Source organism: Myotis lucifugus, unplaced genomic scaffold (genome assembly GCF_000147115.1).
Source record: "Myotis lucifugus unplaced genomic scaffold, Myoluc2.0 scaffold_316, whole genome shotgun sequence".
In the NCBI taxonomy this organism is placed as follows: Eukaryota; Metazoa; Chordata; class Mammalia; order Chiroptera; family Vespertilionidae; genus Myotis; species Myotis lucifugus.
This window is the reverse complement of record NW_005871364.1, coordinates 169,396-179,585: the sequence shown is the minus strand read 5'-3', so window position 1 is coordinate 179,585 and position 10,190 is coordinate 169,396. Positions and strand designations below refer to the sequence as shown.

The window sequence follows — 10,190 nt, the reverse complement described above, 5'->3', positions numbered from 1 at the left end:
TGAGGAGCTCCCCCCTGTCACCACAGAGCAGGGCCATCAGGGGGTTGAGAGCTCCCCCTTTCAATGACAGAGTAGGGCGGATAGGGGGGTTGGGGCGCCGTCCTTCTATCACCCACAGAGCAGGGCCGATCAGGGGGTTGGGACGCCACCACTGTCACACTCAGGGCAGGGCCGATGGGGAGGTTATGGCTCTACCCCGTCACATACAGAGCAGGGCCTGTAGGGAGGGGGGGTTGGGGCGCCGCCCTCTATCACCCACAGAGCAGGGCCAATCAGGGGGTTGGGGAGCTCCCCCCTATCAGGCACAGAGCAGGGCTGATCAGGGGGTTGGGGCGCCTTCCCTTGTCACAAACAGAGCGGGGCGGATAGGGAGGTTGCGGCCCCACCCCCTGTCACACACAGAGCTGCAGGGCGATCAGGGGGTTTGGGCGCTGCCCCCTGTCACGCTGATCCCGGTGCCGGGAGGCATATTACTTTTACTATATAGGATAGAGGCCTGGTGCACGGGTGGGGGCCGGCTGGTTTGCCCTGAAGGGTGTCCTGGATCAGGGTGGGGTGCCTGGCCAGTCTGGCTGAGGGGCTGAGGGCCGTTTTCCAGGCTGGCGGGTGACTGAAGCTCCCAACCGCTCCTTTTTTTCTTTCTTTTTTTATTCTGGGCCAGCTTTAGCTCTGAGGCCTTGGCTGCTGAAAGCCCGTTTCTGGCCTTTGTTTACCTTCTGTATTTGATACAATGTTGCGGTCCAGCTGGCTGAAGCCCAGCTGACTAAAGCTGGTTTCTGGGGTTTTGTTTAGCTTCTATATTTGCAACATAGTTGCTTAGAGTTGCAGCTGAGAGGCCGGCAAGGCAGGCGGGGAATGTTGGAGTCCGCCATCACTAGAGCAAGCAAGCCTCCCTGTTCGCTTCAAGCTGCCTGGCTGCCGGCCGTCATCTTGGCTGGCAGTTAATTTGCATATCACCCTGATTAGCCAATGGGAAGGGTAGCAGCTGTACAGCTAATTACCATGTTTCTCTTTTATTAGATAGGATTGTAATTGATCTTAGAGAGGGGTGGAGGGGAAGAGAGAGAGAAAAAAACATTGATGTGGCAGAGATATACATTGATCAGTTGCCTCCCGCACAGAGCCCTGACTAGGGATCGAACCCACAACCTAGGCATGTTCCCTGACTGGGAATCGAGCCCACAACCTTCTGGTGCATGGGACAACCTCTTCAAACAACTGAGCCACACTGGCAAGGGCACAATGTAGTTTTAATTTGCATTTCCCTAATAATTAATGATATTGGGATCTTTTTGTATGCTTATTAGCCATTCATGATCTTTTTTTAAATTGAATTTATTGGAGTTACATTGGTTAATAAAATTATTTTGATTATTTCACACCAATCCCTTCTGGCCTAAGGTGTTTCTGATGGGAAATCAGTTGACAGCCTTATGGGAGTTCCCTTATAAGTAACTGTTTTCCTCTTGCTGCTCTTAAGATTCTCCCTTTATCTTTAACCTTTGCCACTTTAATGATGATGTGTCTTGGTGTGGGCCTCTGGATTTATCTTGTTTGAGACTCTCTGGGCTTCCTGGACTTGTGTGTCTTTTTCCTTCACCAGGTTAGGGACGTTTTCAGCCATTATTTCTTCAAACATATTCTTGATCCCTTGCTCTCTTTCTCTTCCAATACTTCTATGACACGGATGTTGTTACGCTTGATGTTGTTCCTTAGACTTTCCTCATTTTTAAAATTTTTTTCTTTTTTTTGCTGGCTTAGGTGTTTTCTGTTATCTTGTCCTCTAAATTGCTGATTCAATCCTCTGTTTCATCTAACCTGCTGTTCATTCCTTATTCCTCATTTCAGATATTGTGTTCTTTATTTCTGACTTTTTTTTAATGGTTTCTATGTCCTTCATGTTTACTATCTCTTTAAGTTCTCACTGAGATCATTCATTCTTCTCCTAAGTCCTTGAGCATCCTTATAACCATTGTTTTGAACTTTGCGTCTGATATCTTGTTTGCTTCCATTTCATTTAATTATTTTTCTGGGGATTTCTCCTGTTTTTTTCATTTGGGTCGTGTTTCTTTGTCTCCCATTTTGTCTGTTTTTGTGTGTGTGTGTGTGTTTGTCTCTGCGTATTGGATAGGTCTTCTATGACTTTCAAACTTGTTAGGGTGGTTTTATGTTCCAGGTGTCTTGTGGGGTTCAGTGGCGCAATTTTCCAGATCACCTGAGCTCCATGCCCCAGGAATGTCTCTTGTGGGTTATGTGCTCCCTCCTGTTGTAGTTGAGTCTTGAATGCTGTTGGCCTATTCGTGGGTGGGGTTAACCGTCCGTCTGGCTGACTATAAGGACAGACCTCGATCACGTTTTATGAGCCACTGTGTAGGGCTGCCGCCCTAGGTGGAGTTGTTTCCAGCAAGGTCTGGAGCCTGCCAGGACCTCCCTTTGGGTGTGCCGCCTGTGTGGTTGGGCCAACTTCTGTTGTGGTCTGAAGCCCACCACTGGTTGTGCTGGTTCTGGGTCCACTTGGGTGGGATTCCAATGCAGGTTGGTGTCAGATGCTGCCTGTAACCAGCCTTGGGCTACCCGTGTGGAGCTACCACATAATCCGCTGTTTTGGCTGCCTCTACCGGGCCTGGGTGTGTGTGTGTTGTATATCTTCTTAAGATCTTTACTCAAATCTTTTTTTTTTTTCTAGGTTGATTATCTTATTGAGGTACAAGAATTCTTTGCAAATTCCGACAAGTCCTGTTAGATAATGTGTTTTGCAAATATTTTCTCTTACTGGGTTGTTTGTCTTTTCATTTTCTTAATGGTGTCTTTTGAAGTGCTCAGGTTTTTCATTTTGATGATGTCCAATTTATCAAATTTTTTCTTTTATAGACCAGACTTTTGGTGATATGTCTGTAACATCTTTGCAGTTATAACTCAAGGTTCCAAAGATTTTTTGTCTTCCAACTGTTTTGTTTTAGCCTTTACAGTTAAGTCTATGATCCACTTTGACCTAATTTTCGTGTTGAGAGTGAAGTGAGGGCCTACGTTCATCTCCTTGCATGTGGATATCCAAATAGTCGGTCTCAGCCCCATTTGTTGAAAGACTTCTTTCCCTGGAGTAGTTTTGAAATCAGGAAGTGAAAGTCCTCCAACTCTGTTCTTTTTCAAAATTTGTCTATTCTAGGTCTTTTGCAATTTTATATAAATTTCAGGATCATCCTTGTCAATTTCTGCAAAAACCTGCTGATCTTTTTTTGAAAATTTACTAATGCTAAGACTTCTGATCCATGAATATAAGATGCCTCTGTTTGTCTAGATCAGTGGTTCTCAACCTTCTGGCCCTTTAAATACAGTTCCTCATGTTGTGACCCAACCATAAAATTATTTTCGTTGCTACTTCATAACTGTAACGTTGCTACTGTTATGAATCGTAATGTAAATATCTGATATGCAGGATGGTCTTAGGCGACCCCTGTGAAAGGGTCGTTCAACCGCCAAAGGGGTCACGACCCACAGGTTGAGGACCACTGGTCTAGATCTTTAATTTCCCTCAGCGATATCTTGTAATTTGCAGTGTGTGAGCACTGATTTTGTTAGATTTACTCTTTAAGTTTTTGTTTTTTAATGAGCCTGCGTTCAGACAAGAGTAATAAATAATAGGTGAGTTGGTGGATATGTCTGCTCACTTCCACCACCATTGTAAGGGTGAGTAAAATCTGACATGATACTGGTTTTCTTTTAAAGGCTCTTGTTACCTGTGGATGCAGTGGTAGTGGTTTGTATGTCCATGTGTGTGTGCGTGTAGTCCACATATATGTTAACTGCCTGATGAATAAGAGCTTGGATAATGGAGGCGGAATGAGATTTTAAACAATTGAGTGCAAAAATACAAATGTCTATGTTCTAAAATAATTTAAAGACCTGGCCAACAGGGAGCGACTCCCAGCATGCCTTCCTGGAGAAAGAACGTGCTGCTCATTTGAACCCCAAACCTGGCCTCCTCCTGGGCAAAATCTAAGGCTTGCTGAAATCTTGTCTCCCAGGCAGATGCGTGCCACGCCTACCAGATCGTCCACCGCAACGGGATTCCCGACGAGCAGATCGTGGTGATGATGTACGATGACATCGCCAACTCTGAAGAGTAAGTACGCAGCGCTCTCGCGGGTGGCGTCCTTACACCAGTGGCCTCACATTGGGATGAAACAGACTCGCAGGTGGAATTTCACAGGGCTGCTTTACGTAGAGCTTTGCACATAGCTTGGAGCACCCTGGCAGTGGCAGGGACATGGGCAGTGGGTGCCGAAGGGGGTTTGGGGCTGGCGCTTTCGAAGCGTTGAAAGCACAATACGTTCCTCCTCTGCCTGGAGACCTGGTCACTGGGTCCTGAGGTGCTTGTCCCTGACCTCTGAGCAGGCGGACAGCAAGGGGGGGGGGGGGGGCCCTCCGCAACCTGTACGCAGAGGGCTTGTTTGCAGGGTGGATCCCACCACCTTTACGTGCCTGTTTTACTATTACTCATTTAATTCACGTTTACAAATAGTTATGTCGCGCCTGCTTATCTGACTTCTGGAGGAGAGGAGGAACAGCAAGTGTGGGCACGAAACCTAGGCAGTGCGAGTCTCCTTTGCTCCTGGTCACCCGCTGTGGCCCCCACGAAGGCCACTGCCCCGTCCCGAGATCACAGGGCAGCTCAGATTCCACTCTGAGCTTTAACGCCTAAACTCTCTTGTTAACGTCCTTGTCTGCCAGGCAGATGCGTGCCACGCCTACCAGACGTGTCCCGTCTTTTCCTACACGTTGCTTTGCTCTGAGAGATCTCTGTGAGACGTGGCCCCGAGATGCTGTGTGGTTCCAGCGGGAGGGAGCCCAGGCACACCTAGGCTTTGGTCCCTGTCCTGAGTGTCAGAACTCGGCCTTCACTGCTCCTGCCGAGAGCTTGACTTGCGGGATGACCGGGATCCCCAAGCTGCTAAAATCACTGCACTTGGTGACCGCCAGGCGATGAGCAGTGTCTTTGACAGACAGACAGTTACTGTCTTTCTGTGTAACGGGCGTAGTTTTGAAGAGAGAGATTTCAGAGACATGTCAGAGTTTGTGTCCTTTGATTTTCAGCAACCCCACTCCAGGAGTTGTGATCAACAGGCCCAACGGCTCGGACGTGTACAAGGGGGTCCTGAAGGACTACACCGGGGAGGTGAGGCCGGCAGCATGTGGCCTTGGTGCCGGCTGCGTTTATTCTCATTTTTGTGATGATTTTCCTGTTTTGTGTATTTCTGGCATCAGAACCTCACTAAACTGATTTCTGATTGGTGGTTCATGTTTGTATTAGGATTTGTGCTTGAGTAATTTTTGAGAGTTTTGATAGAAAGCACAGGGGTAAAAGGGAAAAAGGAAAGAAAAAAGAAGAAATAAGTTGCAGTCTACCAATCTTTAGTTTCCACTCTTTATATATGTTTATTGATTTTTAGAGAGGAAGAGAGAGAGAGAGACAGAGAGAGAAACATCGGTGAGAGACATACATGGATCATCTGCCTCCTGCACTCCTCACACTGGGGATCCAGCCCCCAACTCGGGCATGTGGCCTGACCAGGAATAAAACAGTGACCTCCTGGTTCATAGGTTGACGCTCAACCACTGAGCCACTCTGGCCGGGCTTCATCATCTCCTTTTCTTACTATGAGAGGGGTCTTTCAGGAACTGATATTCCTGGTGATAAGTGTTTCTCTGAAGTTGAGCAGTCCTTTCAGTTTCAGTGTTCTCTCTTAAATTCAAGTACAGTTAAATTGAATTTACATGTAATATGGACGATCCCATCTTTATGAAATTGTTTCTGCATAATTTTACAGGGTGGGGCCAAAGTAGGTTTACAGGTTCACAGTTGTTTGTATGGGAAAAAATACAATAATTAATAAAGAATAATAAAAGAATAAACTTTCACGTACTTAAAACTGTAAACCTACTTTGGCCCACCCCGTGTAAGGAAATGCCTGGAATCGAGGTAGTGGGATTTTTGTTCCCCTTGGTGCTTTCCCGTGTTGCTTTGTTTTTAATGAGCGTGTATCAGTTTAGAAAATCTCCTTTAGGGACATTCTATGTCCTCGGGATTTGGTCTTTTAGGCGACAAGCTGGGCAGGGGTGGGCCCAGTGCAGACGTTCCGGCTGCCTCTTTGCCTTCTCCCGGGTGGTATGCTCTTCCTCTGCCTCCTACCCTACTGCCCGGCACCTTCGGTTCCCTCCGCACGGCCTTTCTAATGCCAAGAAGGAGCGCAGGCTTGCTCAGTGCGTCAGCCAAAGACGAGATGTTCTTTGAGGAGAGGCCATGCACATGCCCCGGAGACATCAACCTTATCTGGGCCTTCCTTGGTTCCAAAGCGTTTGCTCTTAAACCTCAGGCCTTGGAGATGTGTGGGCTGGTGGCCCGGGTCTGCACAGACTCAGCAAGCCTCTGATTTGGAATGACACGCCTGACTTCAACTCCCACTTCCTTGTAGGATGTCACACCGAAAAATTTCCTTGCTGTGCTGCGAGGCGATGAAGAAGCAGTGAAGGGCATAGGGTCCGGAAAGGTCTTGAAGAGGTAACTCCTGCTCGCTTTACGCCATCACACTTTTTTGAATGACCTGGCAGCCCAGAATCGAGTTGGTCTTGGCTCCCGACTTGGGAAACGGCAGAGCGGGGAGCCCTGTCCTGAGTTAAGACCGGCCGTGCAGGTTGGATGGCTCCTTTGGCAGCCCATCGCTGCACCCCGTTAACCCTGTGACCCAGGGTCCCCGTCACGGATCCTAGTGCTGTACATTCCACGGCCAGTGGCACATCCCGAGACTGGTGTGAAGCCCCGCAGCTGTCGGGTCACAGGGCCACACCTGCCGCCAGCCCTGTGCTCTCACCACAGGGCAGCACAGCCGGGGGAGCACACTCATGAGTCTGGATCTAACCTTTGCGGTGCGAAAGCTCACACCAGTGCTTGCCCCGCCACCTGTGGGCGAGAGATGTGTCCTCTTTAGCTTCTCTTTCTGTAGCGTTTTTACGTGATGTCAGGGCCTTTAGAAGCATGCCCTCAGAGAGTCCCAGGTCCTTGGCAAACAGCACTGTTTCTCTCACTCTAAGGAGGCCTGGGCACAGTAAGCTCATGTGCGTTAGAGCAGAGACGGTCAGTTGTGTGGGATGCACCAAATTGGTTCCAAGGTAGTTAGCACATTTCTGCAGCCTCGAAGCAGCGCCCCGAGTGGAAGCCCTGGCGAGGGTGGGCAGGTGGGGTCCCTGACTGTGCAGGCCCGGGGCCCGGAGGGAGCTGGAGCTGCAGGACACGTTTGGATGTGTGTCCTGGCTCCCTTACTCATTTGGGGGACATCTGGTTAGAGCATGTGACTCCTTGGGATGAGGCCCAATTGCCGAAGGACCCTGCTGTGCAAATCACACCTGGTCTGTCTGATGATCTGCCCAGCACGGGTCTCCTCCCAGACCTGACTCAGTCCCAGGCCCTAGGATATGCCTTGTGCTCAGAATAACACGCAGCTGGTCAGAGGGCAGCAGGCCTTGTGTTGCTCTTTGTACCAGGGTGGGGGGCTGTAGTCCTCGAACTTCTTAGTTTTTTGTGTTGTTTTTTTGGGGGAGGGGTGGGAGTGGACGGGTAAGGTCGACTTTTCAGAGAAGTAGAATAGGAAACGGTGGACTCTGACTCTCGTTCTCTCGTGGCAGCGGCCCCCAGGATCACGTGTTTGTTTACTTCACTGATCACGGAGCTACTGGACTACTGGCCTTTCCTAACGACGATGTGAGTTTTCCTCAACACACGAGGATGGGGAGCAGAATTCAGTGGTGCCGTTAAACCCGCGATGTCGGTTCCTGGCATCCCACCAGGGTGGTGTGTGGGGCACACATTTAGCAGCTTGAAATCTACCCGGGGCACCCCCTCCGGCCACGTTTCCCGACATTTCTCCACATATCACTGCATCAGGGGCTGTCTCAGCACCTGGGAGCCTTGCACTAACACAGTAATAGACCCCTGTCCCTGGACGCTCTGGGCAGTGAGGAGTGCGGAAGCATGTTCTCCTGCCCTTTTTAAATCTGTGAATAAACCCTTGGGTGACTGACGTCTGGATGCTGGGCTCACTAGGATCGTTTCTGGGGATTGGTAAATACGAATGCCAAAGCGCATTCGGACTTCATTGTGGGTTACCTGGAGGTCTTGATCTGAATGCCAGTATTCTTACCTTTTAGCTTCATGTGAAGGACCTGAATGAGACCATCAAGTACATGTACAAACACAAAAAGTACCAAAAGGTAAGGTTGGCTTTGGGGTGGCCATGGGGGGGGGGGGGGTAGTACAACCTCCGGGACGTGCCTCTGACTCTGGGCGGCGGTGTTTTCTGGAAAGGGGGCCCTTTTGGTCAGTTTCCCAGGATGGACCTTTTCTGCTCCTAGGGCTTTAGCTAGTAGATCAGAATCACTGGCATCTTGTTGCAACAAAGAGTGTGGGTCCCACCCCAGAGTTTGACTCAGGTCTGGGGAGAGGCCTCAGAATTTGCCTTCGAGTTGACACTGAGCTGTTCGGCCTGGGACCGTACTTTGAGGAGTACTGTTCCTAGGACTGTTAGCAATGTGGGGCAGTTGGGAGGAACATATCGCCATGTTATTTTCACCTTGGCCCTCGCTCGCCTGTAGCACCCTTATTAGAAACTGCACAGCTCAGGCCCGGACGTGGTAGCACCGAGGAAAGACAGCCTGCCGCCCCATCTCCCCGTGCTGGACGGTGAAAGTGTCCTTTGCATCGTCTGTGGCTCCCTTTTCCCCGCATTATTTCAGCTAATAGATCGTTTATTCTATTAGTGACGAATAAACTCGAGTCCTTCTGGTCTGTGTGGCAGCAGCTTCTGCAGCCTCTGGCAGCAGAGATGTCTCCCAAAGCAAAAGCGAAAGACTCTTAGGGTGGGTCAGAGCGGGCAGAGCCGAAGGAGCTTTGGGGAGCGTCTGCCTGGCCGAGGGGTGAGCCACCTGTCTCGTTCACCTCGCAGATGGTGTTCTACATTGAAGCCTGCGAGTCTGGGTCCATGATGAGACACCTGCCCACCGACATCAATGGTAGGTGGTGGGAGCCCTGGCCTCTGAGCCAGGCCGGGTGAGCCCGTGGCTGGCGGGTGCAGTTGGTCAATCTCTGATTCTGCTACTGTGAAGAACCAAGATGTCTACATAAGCGGGGCCTAGGGCAGCCGTCGAAGTGGGGAGATAGGTGTGGGCAGCGCTGGGCTCCCTCTAGTCCTCGGGGATTAGTGGCCAGAGAAGAAGGAATCAGCACTTGAGTGTCATGGTGCTCGTCCAGGGTTTGTAAAGCTCCGTAGATCCACCATCGCCGTCTTGGGACTGGCCCGGTCCTCTGCGGCGTGGTGCTTGCTGGCTCTGGTCTTGGCCAGGTGATCTACCCTCTTGACTCTCAGGTATTCTGCCTGTAAAATGGGTATAACGATAACTCCTGTTTATTTGTTTATCATTTTATGTGATAACATTTGTCAGGCACAGTTCTGAGCCCATGGTAGATAGATAGGAAATGGTCGCTGTTGCAGAGGTTGAGCCAGCCTGTTCCGTCCATAAATGTTAACTTTCTCCAGAAACTAAGTGAGGTGCGTGTTCTTCCAGTTGTCGGAGCTGTTAAAATCTTGCAGCGTTATTCCAGAACAGCTCCATGTCCTAACAAGCCCGCGTGCCTGCTTATTGCTGTACCAAGTGCCCATCAGCTGGCTTCTCCTCCTTCCACGTGTCATTTGAGTCGCGTAATTGTAACTGAGCGAACAGCACAGGGTGCACGGCGTCTCCCCGCCCTCCCTGCGCTGACCAGCGGTGGCACTTTGCACCAGAGGAGGAAAGACTCAGCTTCACGTGGAATCCACAGCAGAGAATAAAACGTGACTGAAAGGTGTCTTTCATCCCTCGCAGTTTATGCAACGACTGCCGCCAATCCCGACGAGTCATCCTACGCCTGTTACTACGATGAGCAGAGGTCCACGTACCTGGGGGACTGGTACAGCGTCAACTGGATGGAGGACTCGGACGTGGTGAGCCCTGCAGGGGCGGGCTGTCCGGCTGAGGCTTAGCCTTCAGGCTGGGAGGGTCGAGGGACTTACTGTTCACATTTTTGCAGGAGGGACTTGACCAAGGAGACTCTCCACAAGCAGTACCAGCTGGTAAAGACCCACACCACCACCAGCCACGTC

The 10,190-nt window shown here is 50.1% G+C and overlaps 1 protein-coding gene across 1 annotated transcript in view; it reads left to right on the top strand.

The window, feature by feature from the left end:
* Positions 1-10,190, top strand: part of LGMN (legumain) — a 34,036-nt gene that overhangs the window by 18,954 nt on the left and 4,892 nt on the right. Inside the window, exons 4-11 of the mRNA XM_023764105.1 lie at positions 4,026-4,123; positions 5,095-5,176; positions 6,474-6,559; positions 7,681-7,756; positions 8,203-8,265; positions 8,997-9,063; positions 9,913-10,030; positions 10,118-10,187. Of these exons, the coding sequence (XP_023619873.1) occupies positions 4,026-4,123; positions 5,095-5,176; positions 6,474-6,559; positions 7,681-7,756; positions 8,203-8,265; positions 8,997-9,063; positions 9,913-10,030; positions 10,118-10,187 (660 nt within the window). The remainder of the gene's footprint in view (positions 1-4,025; positions 4,124-5,094; positions 5,177-6,473; positions 6,560-7,680; positions 7,757-8,202; positions 8,266-8,996; positions 9,064-9,912; positions 10,031-10,117; positions 10,188-10,190) is intronic.